This window comes from Symphodus melops (genome assembly GCF_947650265.1).
Source record: "Symphodus melops genome assembly, chromosome: 4".
NCBI lineage: Eukaryota > Metazoa > Chordata > Actinopteri > Labriformes > Labridae > Symphodus > Symphodus melops.
In genome coordinates this window covers 24,363,809-24,384,979 of record NC_136694.1, presented here as the reverse complement: position 1 = coordinate 24,384,979, position 21,171 = coordinate 24,363,809, and the positions used below count along the sequence as shown (strand labels likewise).

The window sequence follows — 21,171 nt, the reverse complement described above, 5'->3', positions numbered from 1 at the left end:
AAAAAATGGAATAAACTATATTATTTTCTACATTGCTGCTCTGTTCTATGTTATGATTATGTTTATTTATTATATATATCAAAATGCATCTTATGTTTCCAACCCATCATCAAAATAGAACTACCCTTCTGTTATTTATATTTCAGGGTTACTTCTACATATTTAAGCTAAGATGACAGACAACGCCACATGGATACTGGAATAGCTGTACAGCAAACGATTCATCATAAGCAATGTGTTCTCTGACTTTGATCTTGGAAGCTCAAAGGTGTCAAAGTTTTAACATTTTCTGCATCTCAATAATATGAGACTATTCAGCCTCTTGCTTTCTGCCACTGTTTTCCTTTATCAGTCTGTGTTTTGTCTTCTTGTAGGCAGATTTTCAGCTAACCTGGAAGTACCTGGCCAGTCTCCCTGGACTACTCTGCAGTAGGCTTCACTGTTCCAACATGCGTTCAAATGTTTTTGTTTGGTTGGCATTGGCTGTTTCACTCCATATAACACTCGCTGAGCACCCATTTACCCTACTGCAATCGCAGATTGCATATTGACCTGTTATGCTTCATAACTAAACTATTCTTTATTTGAATGTTCATATAGCAGGTTTAGTTAACTATTTCTATGTTTTAAAGGTCATACGCAAAAGAAAAAAGCCAGGGTAAATCTAAATCTAAAAAATATTCAATAAATCACAGAAAACTTGCTTGACCTGGCTCAGCGGTTTTGAAAACAACGAAACCTGCTAGACAAGGACATACAACCATTGTTGTAGTCTTCTTTTGTCCAGTTGCCATTGTGCATTGTGTGTTCCTGAGGTGTTGGTTTGCACTATCAGCCTGAGGCGCTCCACTCTCTCACGAATAGTTTGCTAACAGAGCTTTCACTCCATTGCATCTAATGAAAATCCATACTAAACATTTAGCTCTGTGTGAGAAAGGGGGGAAATTCAATAAGACACATAACACAATTTGTAAATTACAGGAAGAACCAATCGAACCAACAGGCAAGATGGACATTTTTTTTGTTTTGTTTATATCTCTTCATTTTGCAACAATTTAAACGCCTATAACAGCTGCCTGTCTGTGGTGAGAGTAAAGAGGTGGAAATCTACTTTTCTCAGCCAAAATGAAGTCCAATGCTGTGTTTTTATCCAGTTTTGTTTCCCACACAGATTATCAGTCATGCCGTCAGAGATGTCTCCACTGAGGTATTCCCCAAACTAATGGTCGCTCTTGGACAGCACCGTCGATAGTAAACTAATCTGCAGCCTTCAAGGCACAGGAAACAGATCTAATTAGCACTCATTGAACTATCTTCTAAGGAAACTTTCATCTTACAACAGGCCTGAAAGCCAGACTAATGTCACTTACTAGTTCTAGGTTTAATGGCTGATGGGGAAATGTCTAATAGATGGATGGGCTGTAAGTCAGGATGGAGTCAGTCTCGTAAATTGTTTTTTCACGGGCATGGCTAAAGTAGACTGAAGTGCTTCAGAATCAAAGAAAAAATGCTGGTGAACCCCCCTAAATATTGACTAAGTTATAAATACAAGTCAGGCAAATTATCTGTATTATAACCTGACTAAGTAACTTAATTTAATTCTCTATATTTTTGTTGAAATTATAAATTGTGTTCTTTTAACACACGTGTATGTGTCTCTTTCGTGTTTAAATCCATTTTAATCTTCAGCGATCTTCCCTCCTTGCTGATTTATGATATTAAACTCAGTAGCCTTATATGCGGAGTGATGCTTCCACACTGTGGATGAAGCTTCAAAATACACCTGAAGAGATTTTTTTTGGTTCAGCCACGAGGGGGCGTCCTCAAATTAAATGAAACATCGCGCGAGCTTTGAAGTTCTCGTCGTTGTTTGTTTACAAGCGAATCACTTCCTGCTGCCTGCTAGCAGCTTTTTGTCCAGAGTAAGCTAACCGGGTTAGTGTTTTAACCGAGAATACGCTTTCAAGATGGGATGTGATGGAGGCACGATTCCTAAAAGACACGAATTGGTGAAAGGACCCAAAAAAGTCGAAAAGGTTTGTGTTGTCTTCCGTTTTAAACCCGGAGAAGTTAGTGATACTGTCGAAAGCTAACGCGCGGTTACAGATGCTTAGCTAGGCTGTCCACACCTGTCTAGAGTTAAACATTAAAACACTTTAAGCTATGTTGAAACTGTGAGAAAGGGGCACGCTTTGTTTTCTGGAGCACTGTTTACAATTCATTTGGCTCCAGCTAGCTCTAGTTAGCTTTCAATGTAAACACAGTTACGTTAATGCGAGACAGGACGATGCTAATGAAATGTGATGGATGCGCCTGTTGAGTTATCTTGTCCTCTTTTTCGTGTGTTTAGGTTGATAAAAGTGCAGAGTTGGCTGCCAAGTGGAAATACTGTGCTTTGAGCCAGGAGAAACTCAAACGTCCCATCGTTTCCTGTGAACTGGGAAGGTGAGCGCCACCTCTCTGTTGATTTATACTCAGATTGATTTGTCATACAAACTTAAACTCAATGCGCATCAGTAACTCATTTAGAATAATAAATAACTAATGAACAAGAGGATTCAAGAGCTGGCTTTAGACCAAACACATTTGTAAAAGGAATATGCATCATCCCATACAACCAACACCTACTCCTGTTTCTATAGAGAGCTCAAACACACACACACACACACAAAACTATCAACTAAAGACAACGTTTTAAGACTTCTCTTAAAAGAACTTAAAGTGTCTACAGACCTCAGGTAGTTTGTTCCCCAATGGCACCATGGTGAATAAATGCACCTTCATCTGACGTTGGAAAATATTTAATTAACCCTGGGTTACTGGATAGACATTTTATTGGTTGATAGATGGACTGCATAGACAGACCTGGGAATTTGTCGTGTGATATATACATTTGAGTGGATATATAATTTTAACTCCAATCACTCTGGGTAAATAATAGTTTTCTAACCATTGATCTTATAATGTCCATTCAGGCTCTTTAACAAAGACGCTGTCATTGAATACCTTCTGGATAAGACTGCAGAGAGACCAAACACTGAGGCAGTCGCCCATATCCGTGGGATCAAGGTAAAGTGATGCTGTTTTTTGACACTGGTGTGTATTCAGCTATAAGTTCATATCTAATTTTCCTCACTTCTATGCCTCTACACTCTCTGCAGGATATAAAAGAACTGAACTTGACTGATAACCCGGTGTGGGAGGGAGAGAGAAGGACCACTAAAGGAGACAGATATGAGGACGTCCACTGTGGCATGTTCATTTGCCCCGTTGTTGGGCTGGAGATGAATGGCAAACACAGGTAACAACCAACATAAACTAAACTGTAAGATAGAGGTCTTACCTTACTCTGTTAGAACTGCAAATGATTTCCAGTTTCCATGATGTTAATGACCACCATGCTTTCTGTAGTTAAGTTACTTATAAAGAGTCTGCTGTGCGCCCTGTGGTGCATCTTGATGTAAGTTGGAGACGGAGCTTTTTTTTTATCATGCATAAAACACTGTTTGACTTATCATTGTTGTGTTACAATATGACATCAGACTCTCACCAAAACAAATAAGGTTGCTGAATATTCATTTAATGATACGCTATCAAGATGCATTGTAACATGATAGTGGTGATGACCATCTACGGGTACGTGGGGTAAAATGTAATCGTTCTCTCATTCTGAATTTATTTTTGAAAATAAAATCGATCGCTGAAGTCTGCTCTCAGCTGAATGTCCGTACGCTCACACGCTCTGGCTGGGTTGACGCGGGCGGACGGCCGCCTTCCTCGTTATTGTAACGATTTTAGTGGAGGCTGAAATGGACTTGGAAAGCGAATCACAACTTGTGAGCTCAATTATCTCATAAAAATAAACAACAGGCACTTGTGGAAAGACATGATATATGTCAGATACAGATTGTTCTATCGAGCATGAAATGATCACAAATGTTGAACGAACGCTTCTAATAATACATGCTCCATTGTTTCCATTTTCAGATTTGTTTACCTGCAGTCCTGCGGCTGCGTCTTTTCTGACAGAGCCATGAAGGAGGTTAAGACCGAGATCTGCCACAAGGTAAGAAAGATGCACATCATCACCCATTACCATTATTTCCCCAGTCAACTTTGTGTTATACACCCATTGTTTGCTGTGACATTTGGTTACTTTTCCTAATAGTTTTCATTTTTCCCTTTATCGTCTCTAAATATTTTGCAGAGGTTTGTGCTTGTTTGATCCAAATAAAGAGACTTCCAACACCGTCCATTAGCTATACCGCTTATCACGTTGGGGGTCATGGGCGGCCGGAGCTGCTGGCTCGCTGTCACTACACAAGAAGCAGGGTACACCTGATTGTTTGACAGTTACGGAGCTAAAACAGCCCCAGCCTTGATATTGATGTTTATCATTCCCGAGCTTTCCTGTGTTATTGAGGCACAAACAGTTCCTCATATGGTCAAACGAATAGTTGAAATCCCGAGGAAAATTGTGAAAGCTTCAAACACTGTATGCGTTGTCATATTTCCAGTAATTTTTGTCAAGACTGTTGGCATCAATATGCATCCCTGTTCCTCTTTTAAGAGTTGTTCTGGCACACTCGGATTGAGCCACTTGAGATTCTCACGGAAGCATGACTGTGAACCAGTTGAGGTTCTGACCTCTTAGTTTCAAATTTATTAAAAGTTATTTCTGCTATTTCTCCTTAAAGAAAATATAAGTGAAAACGTTGGAGCAGATGGTGTGTAGCCGCTGCTTTTGTTAACGTGGACGTGAAGGCATCTTGGAAAAGGTCAGTTGTTTGACTTTGCCAGAAATAGGGTCTTAAACAAAAAGACAACTTCCAGGGCTTTTGTGGGAAACTCTCTTTCTTGGAAATGTTCAACTTCGATGGGCTTATAAGGAAATACTGCCCACAGATATTCCCTTGTGTGTTAATGCTGTTAGTGGTCTGAGTACTCTCATATTTGACTCTGATAAACTCATGGGTTTGAGTGGTTTGCAGAGGCATAAACATTGATGGATTATTCTGGTGTCATTTATTTATGCCATGTAATGAAAGGACATTGACATTATTAAGTAAAACAACACGAAATGTTAACAGTTGAATTAAGTTAAACAACATTCAGTTGGTTATGCAATACCTAGTGTAGTGTAATAAGTTCAGCTAATTCTTCATTGACTGATATTTTTGTTGGGAATGGTTCTTCTTAACTGGATTGCTTTAGTCTTAACATATAGTAGCCTACACAGTCTTCTGATATTTAAAATGCACATCTTTAAACAGTAACCATTGAGCCTAAATATACCTGCTGCTCTTAGTGCACTTTTGTTTTCCTGCTCACTCTCGACAACAGCCACTGAACAAGAGCAAATAAACGGATGCGTCTGTCTTCATGCTCCAGCACTGCTGCTTTAGTCTTCCCTGCTCGAGTTGCTCTGTGTGGCCAGCAGCAGCCATGATGGCTCTGTGGGAACAGTTGCCTGGTTCAACACCTTGTTCCTGTGCCACTTCTCCAGGCAGTCCAGAGCCTCCGGAAACGTTCTGCTCTCAAACTTATTGGCAAACATGCTGTTCTTGTCGATGATCCAGGGCAGATCTTTCACTCCGAAGATACAGATGTCTCGTACGTAACGCCCTGAAAAAAAAAAAAATGTTGCTCTTAATTTTGATCACAAGATATCAGTCTTCAGAAGTAGATAGAAATAGATTCATAATGTTTGTCAGCAGTTTGTGTTCTGCTGCAGTTATGTTGGATGATTTCCTTTTACTGTTACATTAAGGGACTTGTTTTTACCTTAACCTGCAAAAGTCATACAAAACACAGATTAAACCCATTTAAGAGCACATGAAATCAGATAAATTCTTAAATCCATCTCCTGGTCATCTCTTGTTGAGTAAATGATGGCTTAGTCGTCTTTTGCCCTGCAGTCTTGTCTGGAAACCATGTAGGACAAAGTTTAAGTAAAGACCATGTTAATTCTGTATAATATGAATATGACGAGATCATCAGGACTCATTTCTGAATAAATAATACCATCTGGGGAAATCATTTACTTCAAAATAACAGAAGTTTTTTTTTTTTTTTTTTAGCAGAAACAAGCAACTAACAAGAAGTAGTCGACTAATCGAGATGAAGCTGGACCTGAGATAACTCCTGTGGCACACAAGTTAAACAGTTGCTAACTATCGTACACCCTGTTGTGTAATCTACCTTTGCAGCCATCGTGTGTTATTCCCTCTTGATCCCTCCATTTGATTGCTCGGATGGCTCCTTCCCAGCCTCCATCTATGTGGTTGCCTGGAGAGTCTTTAAGCACATAAGCACACAAAGCAAGGCATGATTATGCAATCTGATTGAATTATAAAGATATGCTCAGGCCTGTTTTGGAGTTTAACATCGACTATGTGGGAGGAACTCTCATATGCCTCTCACAGAAAAGCTGAGGGAGGGGGCTGTGTGTGTGTGTGTGTGTGTGTGTGTGTGTGTGTGTGTGTGTGTGTTAACCAGACCTGCATTTACCAAACCAGAAAGTGCTTAAGCTTTGGCACTGATGATAAATCTGAAGCATACCTTTTTTTAAAATGCTTCCTGTCATTAATTAGTGCCTTTGTCAAAGTAAACTGAAATAGAGGTGGGAAAAATCCAGTTATGTAAAAAGTGATTCTTCTCTTTTAAGATTTAAAATGGATTCATGTTCTTTTCATGTTCATTTTTTTGTTATTTGTTCGCTATTAAAGTTAGTAGAATGTCAAATGCAGCAACACAAACTTTAGCCAGTGTCACAGATGTTTGGAGTAGACCCTGAATCCAGAAACGTTTTGAACTGAAAACAAATTCTGAATCAAATCATGACACCCCAAGAATCACTATCAAATCAAAGACACCCAAAAACTTCCAGCCCCATACTGGATGTTGAAACGTAGATTGGTCTTAGCCGCATTCACATGTCCAGTTGAACTTCTCTTTTTTTTTTTATGGTAAGTGCAAAGCTTTTACAATGTTTCATTTGGAAACAGAAAGAGATCAAACCAAGAAGTAAATAAATCAGTTCCCTACAACGTGCGTGTAGTAGGGAACTAGATGCAGTAGTCTAGTGCCTGCACCCCAGAAATACTGAAATCCTCTATCCACTATCTCTCTAAAGTAAATAAAATCTATGAAATATACATGTGGAGGGGAAGCTAATGTTACTACAAATACTCAATGTCAGAAAATGTATTAGAAAAATGGCTTTGATTGCTCAGCACTTGGTTGACTTTCACTTCCTTTTTTTTTCCAAGACCAATGACTATATTTCCAGCTCACCAACATGCTTGTGTCCTGTGAAGTCACGGAGTTCACAGAAATGTAAACCTTTTTAGACCTGACTCAAGTTTTACTCAAGTGTTAAACCAAGGGTGTGTTAAAAAGCAACATTAGTGATGCCTTTTTTTACACTGTGCACGATCTGTTGCTTACTAAGCGCACGCGTGCTAGTTCAACAGCTTCTATCTTGATGTAGGTCACTCAAATAATGAATACATGCTGTGCATCTATTCTGTGGTCAGATTAGCCAGATTTAACCAACCCCAACTCACAAACAAATCTTGAAACTTTCCATTTGGCTTTTGCAAAAAGAGCCAGTTCTTGTGTCAAGTTGACATTCTGACGTGTGCTTTACTGTCACAGTCAAACGGACAGTGTGAACTCAAGTCAAACAGTTGAGTTTCCATCATGCAAACAACCTTATTTTATACACAATATCCCATCATTTTTAAGTGTAGTGAAAGAGCTTAAGACCTCAACCATGGCATGTTTTTTTTTTTTTTTTTTTTTAAATGCTTCTGTGATATGATGATCCACAAGTGCAACCTCAGCATATCAGAAAATGTACAAGACTCCAATTTGGTTGACATGATTGTCTGTTTGAAAGGAATTTAATGGGTTGGTCCTTATCCAACTCGACACCCTTCCAACACATCTTCTGTAAATTGTTCTACTCTTAATCCTTCATTCCAACCTTGGACGCAGTAATAATTCAACTTTCATGCAAGGATGTTTGCTACAGAGCAGCTGCTTTACTGGAAAGTTGCTTTCAAAGGCAGTTTTACCTTTGATGTGGTTGAGCGTCACCCAGTAGTGCTCGTCTGGACTGAAAGTGTCTTTGGACCACTCCAAGAGGTCTTTGGCTATCGGACTTTTCAGAACAAAGTCTACAAACGCCCTTGTGAGGGCGTAGTAGGCTGTTCCGAAATAAATCTGCAGTTTGTACGGCGGAGGACCTTTCTTTAAGGCTAAACCTTTCCGTACTATATGTGACCCCGTGACCTCACGGTGCTGGAGCTGCGTCCTGTGTCTCATGGACACCGGCTGCTTCACCCCCGGCGTCATGTTTATGTCCCTCCACTCTTTGCTCTGCATGTACCGCACCAGCTCCAGGTTGCTCATGATAGGAAAATCCTGTCCACACAGATTCACCACCTTTCTCCAGCCTGTCGTGGACTTCACCAGATCTGCCATGCAGTTCAGATCAGCTTGCAGGCGTGAAAACCCGGCGTAGGTTACTGTCTCGCTGCGGCTTGAGAGGAACGTGTTTTTAAAGCAGCTCACTAGTCTCCGTACCGCTTCCTGGTACTCCAGCGGAGCCTTAGCATCCACATGGATGCAGTAGACATTTTGGGGCATGTATATCGCCCGCAACAGGCGCACAAGAAGCCCCAGCTCCTTGTGTACAGTCACAATAAAGGCTAAAGGATAGTCCTTCTCCTCACGGCTCAGAGGTTTTGTGATGAAGTGTAAGTCTCTGATCAGATCAGAACACTGCAGGCCACTGTTAAGAATCAACCTTTCAACCTGTAGATGGAAAGGACAAACATGAGTAAAACACGTTGTCAAAATTGCTTAACAGACAGTCTTCACACAAGTATTATGTCATCATCATTGTTATCCTTTTGTATGGGATGTGTTGTAAAGTGTGTTAAAGGCTCATGAATGGACAAGTCCTGCAAATGAGGTAAGACTACGAGTGCGGCATCAGTTTACATACCTGTGCCTGTCGCTAAACAAACAATAATTTGAATATGTGGATGCAGACTATTTGTATAGATGTCAGACATTTATTTAAAGCGTTTAGCTTTAAAAAAAAAAAAAAAAAAAAAAAAGGCTGGTTGTGAAGCTCTAGCTTCAACAAAGTGAACAAATATTATACGTCAGAAAATGTAATCCAGAATATCTGTTCAGATCGATGCTGAGAAAAACAGCTGTCCTGAGTAACAGGTCTAGGCCCACTGCAATGTTCAAATTAATTGATCTTGACCTTAAAGATCTTGTGAATTTGAAGAAGAAAAAAAAAGTGAAACTTGCTTGGCTGTTGTGTCGATACCGCTCCGCTCCTCCGTCCACGCCTCCGTCCACGCCAGGCACAGAAGCTTTAGATTCAGCACAGAAGGCCTTGCAGCTTGGGGTCTCCAGAGGTTTGGGCTCGGTCGGCACCCTGGTCCTCAAGTAAATAACTGAACAGACAATAATACTCATCCCCAGGCACAACAGGAAGCTGCATTTGGTCCCTTCAAGCTGGCACATAATAGCCCGGCTTCACTGTTTCTAGGCTGCACCACCACAGATAAAAACCCCTGCAAGAAGACAATACCTCCATCAGCTCAAAAAAATACACAGGCAGCACAGCTCAAGTTCCGAGTTCAGGAGGGTAAACCACGATCATAGCACCAGTTTATTTGCTCACATCACAATAAACAAAGCCTTCCACATTTTGGCACACATCCTTCCTCAGAGTTAAACTGAGTGTACAACTTCTATTCAACCCAGATCAGTTATTTCGAGTCATGTCCCGAGGAATACTAAATAGGGTTAAAAATGTAGGTTAGCACTAATTGATAAAGTTAGTTTTTAGCTCAAGAAATACAGATTAGTGTCATAATTCTGACCTATTAACCTTATTATTAACTGGTAACACATAGTGGAATACCTAGTAGTAGTTTAAAGAAGTGAAATTAATTTAGCAAAATGTATCATGAGCTGTTCTTCCTCTTTTGGCATTTTAACCAAAAAATCAAAACAAAACCCATGAAAGTGAACAGTTGCTTTATTACAATTAAAATGAAAAGTATATTTAGCGTGGACTCAATAAACAGTACTGACACTAACTCTTAAATACTGACTTGTTTTTTGTTGAAGTTAAGTTGTTGTGTCGCGCACCTCATGTACAGAGGCGAGAGTCCTGGAGGTCGGCAGCCCTGGTTGGACTTGGACTACTTGGCACTGTGTCACATGTTACTCCCCACTCTCACCCCAGTGTCCTCTCTAGCCTCTGTCATTTCCTCTGAATCCTTTTGACTGGTTTTATCCTGGCTACATGGCATGTTATGGATGTGATCTTGATCACCAGCAAGTTGATTAATACATGAGTTGGACAATACAAGATGTAAACCAATGATCATGTGGGAATAACGGACAACTTCTGGTCATAGCTTATTACGTCTGTTTCTTAATCAAAAGTGTAAAACTAACTTTGAGCCGTCATGCTCACAGTTGAATCATTGATTAAAACAGAGACTCACTGAACAAGCCTTAACAGATGATCTCAACATGCAGGAGCTGCTAGTGCAAAGTTCATTATACAGCATTACGTAAATAAACACCATGTTTAGTGAGATATGAGACATGCCAAAAATGTTCAAACTGAAGAAGAGTGATGAGAAGGGTGGTGCCCTGATAACAAGGGTCTGCCGCCACTGACATGCTGACGTGTGCTGGTGACTGGGTTTGTTTTATTTAGTTTTTCTGTTTTGTGGAAGTGGAGTGGCTCTAAGTATATGAGCTCTAAATATAAATAATGACAAGTACGAACAACAACAGTGCAACCACGTTCTGTCTTTATGTGATCTGAAAGGCTGTAATAAAAAAAATGAGTTGCCATTGGGATAAATTAAAGTTGTCTTCATGCAATTCATATCTAAAATCTGAAGAAATAAATCAGGCACACATTGGCTGGCTATTAAAACACATCATGTTGTTTTTACTCTACTTTGAGGAGAGTTTTGGGTACTTTTGATATTGACATACATGAACAAATAAACCAAATCAATAGGCTTCTTTCTGGCTATTTGCTCGTGTAAGGCAATCTCGGGAACATGTAAATACATCGTTTCTCACAGTTTCGGTGTGTTGCACAACTAGTGGTTGTCACCGTTTTAAAAGTTGCATTATACTGCAGTGGTTCAAAAAGAGGAATACGGAAAAAAAAGGTGCTCTGTGTTTGTATGTTGTATACCTATTTGAAGCCCCGTGTCCACCGGGCGTTTTTCTCTCTCTCTGTGCACCCAGCAGTTTGAAAAGTCCATGTCTCCATGACAACCGTTTGTTGACAACGGCCGGTGTATGATCTACACGGCTCCCTTACTTTTTACTGCACGTTTTATATTTGATATCGGGTTTTTTTTCCTTCTTTTTATCCAGACACAGAGCAAAGAAGATGTGAGTACAATATACGATCCATAGGAGGCTAAAATACGGGGAATATCACGCGTTTTAAAAAGAGCGCTGGTAACGAAAACGTTGTTTGGATCGGACGCACATAAATGGCAGAGCAAAGACGCCGCGCTCTTCGTGCGGGCGTCCGCCATGAAAACAACAGAAAACAGACGCTGGCATTAAGGAAAAAGACGCTGGGTGTGGACACGTGTTGAGTCTTAAAAAAAGGCCGAAGTTGAATGAACACTCTTTATTTGTACTTTAGAATTGACTTGATATTTTTGTTTAACTTTAATCTTCGCACATTGATGCTGACATTCTTTTCCTGTTTTGGCAAATCTCAGATCTATTCTAAAAGTACAGATATTTGACTGCTAAGGATGTTTTTGTCTGTATTTTGTGTATATATATATATATATATATATACATACACACACACATATACAGTGTGCAAAGCCATTTTTATGTTCAAGCCCTCAAGCAAAAAAAAGTTTAGGAACCACTGCGGTCTATTCTGCATGTATGAGTGTCCCTTCTTAAAAAGAGATTACTCACCTGCTGCTCCTTTTTAAATTATCATCCACTTTTTCAGATTCTTTATTTTCCAAATCAGAGATATATTTTTTTGTATGCTCTACAGATTATAAAAGCCTCTTGAGGCATGTGTGGTAAACCAACGTCACTTGTTTTTGAATGCCAACTAAAGGAAGACTTTCACATTATTCTGTTTTGGTTTAAATATGGACACTTTACATTTATGAGCATTGAGCTGATGATACAGTTCTCATTTAACTATATTTTATTGTGTAAAGTGAAAGATTTGAAATTGAGCCCACGAGAGAGAAATATACATACAGTACGTCTGAAGACTATATCCTTAATCCCACGTTGGAGAAAGCACCTGCTGTAAAAACCCTGTTGCTCCACAGATGCACATTTCCATAGAGGAAGGGTTGCTATGGAAATGTGTTTATGTGTTCAATCTGCTGTCCAACGCACACCTTCCTTCTTCGGCACCAAGACTGACAGAAAAACCAACTGGGAACATGGAAATCAGAAAAGCTTACTGGTTTTGCATGTAGTTTGGTTCTTGAGTGTTTTGTTTTTTTTATTATTATTTTTTTGCTCTGACAAAATGAAGTATTACACATCTCTCACATATACGTTGTGATGATTAATCTTGTTGTGTATACTTTATGATGTCACGTGCTTCTAGAAGATAACATCTTAGGTATGTAGACAATTGATAGCATCAGAAAGCTTAAAAAAATAACAACTCAAGGGCTTAAGTCAAAAGCTGAAGTCTAAATCGCAAAAATACGTTGACAAGGTTTCAGCAAAGACAGCATGCTTGTTCACCTGAGACAGCGTTTGTTGGTCATTAAAAACCAAAGAGGACTCAATATTTGGTGCCTGGGACTCCAAACAGGTCTACATATCATTCGATTCGGACTAATATCATATCAGAGTTTCAAATACGAACATCATGATAGCCTCACAGAGCGAGGTGAGCTGATTACCTTGGAGGTAGTTCAGTCTGTAGTCTTCACGATGAAGAAGTATCCTGCATCAGTGCCAGTTCATTGACTTAAAACAGCTACTCCGGGCTCTTTATTACAATCCATCCAGAGTCCAGAGGTGGGCTCGGCTTGTTTGCATCTACTCCATCATCACCAGCAACAAGCGGAGCAGGAGCTGAGAAGTTTCTGCCGTCCTCTACGTCGTAAGCTATATTTAGTTATTTAGTTGTCATTTCCTCGCGGTGCAGTGCGCCGTGCTCTCTGAGAGAGTCTGTCACAATGAGACGCAGTGCTCTCTCTGCGTGTGCTCCTGTTCACGGAGGAATTAAATGCTGATGAAGTCGCCCCCTCCCCTTAAACATCCCCCGTGAGACCAGGTCTGTCCCTGCCTGGTTACCAGCAGTAACACACAGGCGAACACCTGACACACAGGAACACGCTTCCACCTACCTCACACACACACTCACTCACTCTCACACACACACACACACACACACACTCTCACTCCCTAAGGTTTTTTCCACTCCTCCCACATACAGTTTCCTACTCACAGATCTTTTGCATCGTTCCTTTTTTGTCCTCTCTCTTTCCATAATTGTCGGCGTTTTGACCCTCAAATGGGTTCTAATCCACTTTTGCCTAGTTCGAGGCACACGTCCTGTCCATTTTTGTCTCTCTGTGTCTCGTGGTTTAGTGCTGAAGCTGGATCGTGGTGGGCCTGGTGGCTGACGTGCTGATAAGATGCCCTGCTCACCAGATCAGTGTCATGTGTGGCGATAGTGGCAGCAGCAGCAGCAGAGTAACGGCCGGAGTTTGTTTGCTGCTTGGTCAGCTTCTGAGATTATCCCTCTTGTGTTGAACAGAGCACATGGCCGGAGTTCACACCCACTGAGTCTGCATTACAGCAACACAATAGACCCTCTGCTGGTTACTCAGGGCTTTAATATCTGTGCTTATGTGTGCGCATTTGTATTTTTTTTTTTTTTTCCTTCCTTTTTTTTTTTCTGGCAGTCACGCGACCGTATTGTACTTTTTTTTATAATAACATATTTATGTAATCCAAGTGTACAACTATGTTTCATTATTTATTTTTCAGACAATGTGATTCCCACTGATTTCCAGACATTTTTTCCCCCCCATTTAAAAAAACAACTACTCATTTGCATACAGCATGGCTTTATTCATTTGACTACTCGCTATTTCAGTCTAATCCCAGCCGCAGATAGCCTGACAAGCCATTTGAACACACATTCATTGAGCTGGAAAGGCAAAACAGGGCTTTGCAAGTGAAAGCAGCACCACGTCTCCTCACGTGTTGTGCACCCTCCAACCTTTGCCTTCGTCCTTTTCACGGAATCAGCGTTGATGTGCGGTTATCTGATTGTTGTGGAAATGCATCCAGGTGCGTCGTTCATCCAGCCACACAGCAAGTGGACTGGTGACGGTATGGTTTCAGGTCAGAGTTGTGGAAAAGTAGTAGTAGTTGCGCACATCCAGTTAGGTGCCTGTCTCAAGGACCAGTATCAGAGGAGTAAAAAGGAGACCGCACACTTGCTCCCTTTTCGTTCATTATATTGCAAGCACATGCTGTGAGTAACTGAAGTCTGAAGGGATGTGCTTACAGTAAAATGCACGAAGTGTGCGGTCTCCTTTTTAGGTCAGAGTTTGTCACAGGGCTGCTTATTACAGTGACCATTGTGTGTTGACGTGTGCAGAACTAATGAAAGAAATGTAATATTTGGCAGCTAACAAAGTAAAAAAAAAAAGAAAAAAAGAAGGCCATTCAAGGTTTCACCCACTGGATGCACGATAACCTCATCATTTTAAGATGTTGTTGACATGTTGAACTCATCTCATTCGACACTTTAAAGGCTGTCCAATGACCTCGTCATCAGTGTATATCACAATTTCAAAACAATCCCGTGAACATGTAAAAGAAGAAACTGATGATCATTCAATTCACTTTTTGTACTTAGTGTGAAAAAGTCTCTCTTAGAGTCCAGACACATTCAGTAAAAATAATAATAATAATACTAACAACAATAAGAATAAAAAACAGTAAAAGAACCAATAGAAACAGCCTTTTTCATTAAAAGTGAGTCTTCAGTGTGAGCCAGCATCTCTTACCTTTTGTGTTTCAGTGTGGGGACCCGTTTAAGGATGAGGACGTTGTGGTGCTCAACGGCACAAAGGAGGAAGTCGAGAAGCTGAGCGAGAAGATGGCGGAGAGGCGGAGCAAAGCCAAAACCAAAACCAAGGTGGGTTATAATTCAAACAGAATCACAGCTACGATGAGCTTATAGAGAGGCGAGATCAGTGATGAACTATTGATTTGAGTTTTGCAACAACAAACAACAAAGGGTGACCTCTTCTCTTCCTTATTCAGAAATCAAAGAAGAGCAAAGCTGCAGAAACTGTGTCCACCACCTCAGAACCTCAAGGTTTGTGTTCCACTCGTTTGGCACTGATCCAGACAAACATGAACTTTATGTGTCCTCCCATAACCTTTGTCTCCATTACATGATGTCTCGTTTGACGTGACGTGTCTCATATCTGCTTTCTGTTTTCAAATCAAATGAACTTTATTTATCCGTTCGGAACTTCATTGCAGGGAAAGCGCCAGTACAGAACACAACACACACAACATTCACTTTTTAAAAGTTAAAAATTAGAAATTCTGATTGGTCATGAAGTCCCTAATAAATAGCTTAAAAACAACAATAGATTAAAAGCAGTGGTAAATTAAGTGATAAATAAATTAAGTAAAAGAAGGTGATCACAGTCCCTGTCAGCCATTCACCAGCTGCAGTCTCGCTGTGTGAATTTGTTAACACACGCATGTTAGCTCAAACATTAAAATGTTAGTGTTCATCATTTTGTCATTTAAAAAATAAATAAAATTGCGAATCGATCATGTAGTGACAGATTATAACATGTTAGTCAAAGAGTTTTATCTCTCTGTATTTGGTAGCGTTCCTGTGAACTTGTACTCCTATCCTAAATGTATGTTCTCATCTTAACAACCTTCTCAATCTTAACTGAGTGCAGAGAGACTCAGAAAACAGAGATAGTTAAAACCACAAGTGGTGTCGTAGGGCCCTTCCCCTGGTGTTCATGTCGGCTTGTGTCGCGACCGCGGTACTGCAGCATCAGGATGTGGCTCAGGAGCAGGCAGTGCATTTCCATTTGTGTAAAAGTCGTAGTACTGGCAAGTTCGGAAAAAAAAGGGGGTAGCGCTGTGAGATTCAGAGAATATGGAACATTTTACAGTATGGTCATAATGTAACTTTTTGTTAGTCTGCCTTTGTCAGGCAACATGTTCCTCACACCGAGGTCGGTGCTCGGGCCCTAAATAATGCTCAGACTTTTTTCAACAGATGATTTTAACGATGAGCCTTTAACACAGTAATCTGAAACACTTCATTCCTGTGTTACTGTTTTTCTCTCTTTATTGTCGACATGAAGAAGAATGTCGTTCACAATTAGATCCTGACTAACCTTGCTGCCTTTACTCCACTCATTCATGATTATTTATCATTCAAACCTGCCTCTTCTGCCTCTCACCCATAGGGGCCATAGAGAAAGTTAAAGAGGCTGAATGCAGAGTACACGGAGGATGTTTTGCCTTCTGAGTCATTTGTATGTTTACGTACACCTCTAAAGCCACACGTACTGTGGCCATTGTCTCGGAGCTGGAGTGTGGAGAAAAACAAACCTGACAATCAGATGTTTTCCTGTGTGTAGAGGCAGAAGTAAAAATATATAGTGTCTGTATATTTTTCATTAAGGAGTGGCTTTTTTATTGATGTTTTTGAGTCGCATAAGCCAGAGAGGCAGAGTTAAAAGCAGCTTGTCTAAGTGCCAAAAACCAATAATAAATCCAGTTATCAGCATGAATAATTCAATTGGTGGGCACAACTTACTGATTGTTTTAGCTTTACTGTCCTCCACGAAACCGCCATGGCTCCACATGCAAACAAGCTAACAGATTCAAAGTGTGTAGATAGTGAATTTGGAAGGTAGAGTGATGTAACAATGTGCTTCCATGTGTTTCTGGAGCTTTAGATTAGAGAGCCTCCTCTGTTCTGTGTCCTCAGAGAGCCTTGGCGTGGTTTCCTGTAGTTTTTTTTTTAGGTTTTTTTTTTTATTTTGGAACAGGATGTGAAGAGAAGGGGTGTTGGCTCAGAAACACTGGATGTATTTATAATAAATGACTTTAATATCACATAAAACATTGGTATATGGGCACATGTTACAAACTAGTGTCTCCATGTAAACATGCAGGGCGTATTTGATCAGAAAACACAGTAAAAAGTAATAAATAAAACATTGAACGTGAAAGAAAACATTCAATGTATGTCATGGTCATCACATGTGTTGAATGAATACAAATCGTATTAAAATGACTGAAACGTTATCCGCGTGTACATCTACTACAATAGAAATCACATTAAGTCCAAAGTGTCTGACTCATGTTCCCCTCCAGCAGATGAAAAGCAGTCCACAGGACAGGAGGTGGCCGGAGGAAGCTCTCAACAGAATGGAGGTGAAAACAGCCAGTCAGGTGGGTAACAACACTTTGCTCTCTTGAATAATGACTGAAGATTATTACATTTCTGGTTGAGAGCTTTGTGTGTGTGAAGACAAACGGCTGACATTTTCACCCACACATTCCAATTTTATTTTTTATTTTTTTCCTGTGCTCTGCCGGCCTCATGGTAACATGTCCACATGAGGTCAGAGTCAGCTTAGTGTTTGAACGCAGCAGGACATATTTCGGACCAAGTCACCATTGGGAGAAAGTACCTTGTTACCATGGACACGTCCAATAACATGTAGCATTATATAGAAAGGCAACGACTGTGAGAGACTTTTGGTCTCCTGCCATTTTGGACCGCTGCTTCCTTGTTACGTCCTGCCCTGCATCCTGACACAACCCCCCCCCCCCGCTCTGAAAGGGAAAATCTTTTTGCTGTGAGGACAATTTTTGAAAGACAATTTAGAGGCAATAACAAGTTCTCCTGCACAGTCTGGCGTTACGCTGAGATATTTATTGGATCATAAACCGTTTTTTGTTGGTATGCTAATCACAAAAATGAACACAATAACAAAGAAAGACATTGTTTTGCAGCTGCGGCTGGACCCTCGGGATCCTCAAAAGACTCCAAGCTTTCTTTAAGCTCCTCCAACAAGAGGTCCATCCAGGAAAATGAGGAGAGGTCTGAGGTCTTCAAATCTCTTTTCACCACCCACAGCTCTGCGAAACGCACCAAAGACCAGACATCCAACTGGGTCACCCACACCCCGTATCACTTCTAGTAACCTTCCCTCAGAGCAAATATCCACATTACTTTATATTTGTTCCCTCAAAAAAACAGATGTACACCCCTCCAACTTACACAAGACATCAGTGTGTAAACTCATTCCCTTCTTGTCTCTCAGCCATCGTAACTTCATGTTTACATGTTGTGAACGTTTTGCTAATAACTCCCCAAGCTGTCCACACTCTTTGTTTTGCAACCATTTTTCTTCCCCAATGGATTCTGCACCGTGTCTGTCCTCAGTCACAGGTGCTTTGAGATTTGATGCCAGGCTCACTTTATAATCTGTCACTCTGCTGCCCCCTAGTGGATGTATGTTGCAGCTGTTCAAATTGATCTCTACAAGGTTTTAATATGGATTTTACTCTTCAGTTTAACTCTAAACGGGTCATATTTACCTGTTTCACGTGGCTTCATCTATAGATGAGTATGTGGAGGTAATATATTTTTTTGCTGTGTAGTCTCCATCTGTAAAGGCTCGGCCATCTTGTTTCTTAGTCGGACTTTTTTTTAACACATTATTTTTACAATTGTTTTTGTGGATGCTAAAAGAATACAACCAACATAACAACGGTTGAATCCATGTTTCGAGTGTTTGAAAGCTTCTGAAGCACAAAAAGACAAACAGCTGTAATTGATCAACATGTGAAGTACATAGACTGTAAAGTATCAAACTCATGCTCTGTGCTCTTCTTCAGTCTTAAGTACTATTGGCTTTATTATTTTCTAAAATGATGCTTTTATCTTTAACTTGTTTTCCTTTTTCCTTAAAGAGCTTTCTTTAGATATTTTGCAAAACGACCGACAGTCCTTTGTCTTTTTTTTTTTTTTTTGGTCTATGTGACAGATTATGTCAAAAAATAAAAGTCTATTCAGTCCAATAGAGGAGAAATTTCCCTTACTGTGTATCTACTTATTGTACAGGATATATCCCAGGTAAAAGCCTGGCTTCATAATGCTGTCTGTGCAATGAACAGCAATAATTACCAGTGATGATGACAGCAGCAGCAACTCCCTGTAGTGCCCTTCAAGGGACAATTCACACCAAAAACAAGCTATAAAAAGCTCTCATTATGTATGGCAGGTTACATGTGTTCACATGCAGAGATGTGAATAAGACATCTGTCATGAGGCCGAGTGTTAAATGATGCTGATCTGGACGCTCAGCTGGCAGCTAAGTAAAACTTCAGCTCAATTATTTCACAGTTCTTTCATTTTTCAAAAAGTATATTTCACAATTTAATTAAATGGAGGATGCATTCAACTAGTCAACAGTGCAGACTGTCCAAAATAAGGAAGTTGTTTGTGATTGTAGAAGTCTATAATGAAATTCAGTATGATGTTCTCAAGACAAGAAGACAAAAAGCAGCATATAAAACAAATGTAAAAATGTAGGGGTGGGGTGGCACGCCATGGATAAAGAACTGTTCTTCAGCTGTTTTGTCCTGGTTTTGAAAGTGCCTTATCTCTTTCTGGTTGGTACGGGAACAAACAGAATGTCCTGGGACGTTGCCCTCCTCTGCAGGCGGTCAGCAGAGATAGAAGACATTGTAACGATAGAGAAGATCAGGGTGAAAGCCTTTTATAGTTTGGGTGATTGACCTTCACTGTGCTCCCTACTTTAAGTTGATAGGTATCATGATATACAATGATCATTAAAGTGACAAAGTGACTTTGATCATTAAGGAATATTTTTTTCTTCATATCATCTCACACGCACCCCCCTCCCCACCCCATACATACACGTACACATGCACACACACACATAAACACACATTACAAAAAACATAACCATACCAGGGAGTGAAACACAAAAAACAAACAAATATACAACAACAAAACAATGACATATCAATGATAAGTGTCCCTCTCTTCTTTCTAAACAGGTACCCAGACATTTTAATATAGAGCATTGTGAGAGCCTCAACTGTCCTTAATGTCTTTAGTTTGGTTATATAGTTGATCACAGAGCCCCACATAGAATCACATTTTTCAGATGATCCCCTCAAGGTATACTTTCTTTTTTATCAGCTAGTTTTATAATTTTCTCCAGATTTAGAAACATCATGAGGTCCTTTAACAAGTGTGATGCTTTGGGAGGTAGTGGAGACTTCTGTTCCAATAATATTCTTCTGCGAGCTCAAAGAGATGTAAAAGAAATACTGTCCATTATTTTTCCACTGAATATTTGGTGAGCTGGCCTGGTGTGGCGGTTTGTCCAGCAGCCATACAAGTGGGATCGGGACCAAACTGTGTGTCATGTTTGCTGGAGACATGTGGCATCTTTTACACGTCTTTAATAAACTGGCATACATTTTGAAGAGTTTATAGTTTGTAAAATAGGATGTGACGGACAACTTTAAATTGTATCAGGTCAAGTCTGGATCAAGATGTGCTGTCACTCACTCAAGCCAAACATTATCACTAGTTACTCCTCACAGACTTTTTTTTTTTTTTTTTAACATTGTTCAGAGAAGTTACTCTGTGCTGGGATATTAAAGTGTCGATTTTTGAGATGAAGCCTTTCTGATTCGTGGGCAATCTGATGTGGTGGGGGGAAAAGACAATTTGTTTGGTTCAAATGTAGACATTTAGAAATCCATGCAATTGACATTTTCTTATAACATACACGCAACCTAGATGAATTTGATTAAGTATTGAGGTTTCCCTTTATTAATAGTGGGTTGACGTTCACGCTGTGATAATACAAGGCTGCAACCACCAGGTGGCAGTAAAGGCAGTCTTATAACGCCGATTTATTTTACACACGCAGAGTGGAACAGCAAGGAGGAGTCTGCCTGCTTCTCGTTAAATGTAAGTTACACCATAAATAATCCAATCACTGTGGCTGAAAAATCAAATAAACACTG

At 40.1% G+C, this 21,171-nt stretch overlaps 2 protein-coding genes across 11 annotated transcripts; one reads left to right on the top strand and one right to left on the bottom strand.

Annotated features, from left to right (window-relative positions):
- The first annotated feature begins 1,851 nt into the window (after positions 1–1,851).
- rtf2 (replication termination factor 2) lies at positions 1,852–19,186 on the top strand. 4 transcript variants are annotated; one of them, XM_079340607.1, is made up of 9 exons: positions 1,852–2,036; positions 2,351–2,445; positions 2,976–3,069; positions 3,162–3,301; positions 3,988–4,066; positions 15,122–15,231; positions 15,366–15,421; positions 17,467–17,544; positions 18,112–19,186. In XM_079340607.1, exons 1-9 carry the CDS (start codon positions 1,968–1,970, stop codon positions 18,297–18,299), a joined length of 909 nt encoding a protein of 302 aa, XP_079196733.1. In that variant the 5' UTR covers positions 1,852–1,967; the 3' UTR covers positions 18,300–19,186. The 4 variants fall into 4 exon arrangements, with proteins under 4 accessions (XP_079196733.1, XP_079196734.1, XP_079196732.1 ...); XM_079340608.1 differs by having other exon boundaries at positions 1,853–2,036; positions 17,470–17,544; XM_079340606.1 differs by having other exon boundaries at positions 1,853–2,036; positions 15,122–15,238; positions 15,367–15,421; positions 17,470–17,544.
- gcnt7 (glucosaminyl (N-acetyl) transferase family member 7) lies at positions 5,007–13,268 on the bottom strand. Of its 7 annotated transcripts, none has more exons than XM_079340600.1 (7): positions 11,261–11,325; positions 10,149–10,363; positions 9,713–9,827; positions 9,334–9,602; positions 8,082–8,823; positions 6,202–6,297; positions 5,007–5,625 (listed from the first exon to the last, which is right to left on the bottom strand). In XM_079340600.1, the coding sequence occupies exons 4-7, from the start codon at positions 9,550–9,552 to the stop codon at positions 5,402–5,404; spliced, it is 1,281 nt and encodes a 426-aa protein (XP_079196726.1). In that variant the 5' UTR covers positions 9,553–9,602; positions 9,713–9,827; positions 10,149–10,363; positions 11,261–11,325; the 3' UTR covers positions 5,007–5,401. The 7 variants fall into 7 exon arrangements, with proteins under 7 accessions (XP_079196726.1, XP_079196727.1, XP_079196724.1 ...); XM_079340601.1 differs by having other exon boundaries at positions 10,186–10,363; XM_079340598.1 differs by lacking the exon at positions 9,713–9,827.
- Positions 19,187–21,171: the final 1,985 nt, after the last annotated feature.

What these genes read in the sequence shown, in the direction of transcription:
- rtf2 (XM_079340605.1), top strand. Translation starts at nt 1,968, where the DNA reads ATGGGATGTGATGGAGGCACGATTCCTAAAAGACACGAATTGGTGAAA. An exon ending in AGACCGAGATCTGCCACAAG is followed by an intron (nt 4,067 to 15,121) that starts GTAAGAAAGATG and finishes TTTGTGTTTCAG; the next exon opens with TGTGGGGACCCGTTTAAGGA. An exon ending in AAGCCAAAACCAAAACCAAG is followed by an intron (nt 15,239 to 15,366) that starts GTGGGTTATAAT and finishes TTCCTTATTCAG; the next exon opens with AAATCAAAGAAGAGCAAAGC.
- gcnt7 (XM_079340604.1), bottom strand. Translation starts at nt 9,552, where the DNA reads ATGTGCCAGCTTGAAGGGACCAAATGCAGCTTCCTGTTGTGCCTGGGG. An exon ending in GGTATCGACACAACAGCCAA is followed by an intron (nt 8,824 to 9,333) that starts GCAAGTTTCACT and finishes TTCCATCTACAG; the next exon opens with GTTGAAAGGTTGATTCTTAA. An exon ending in GACGCTCAACCACATCAAAG is followed by an intron (nt 6,298 to 8,081) that starts GTAAAACTGCCT and finishes ATGTGCTTAAAG; the next exon opens with ACTCTCCAGGCAACCACATA.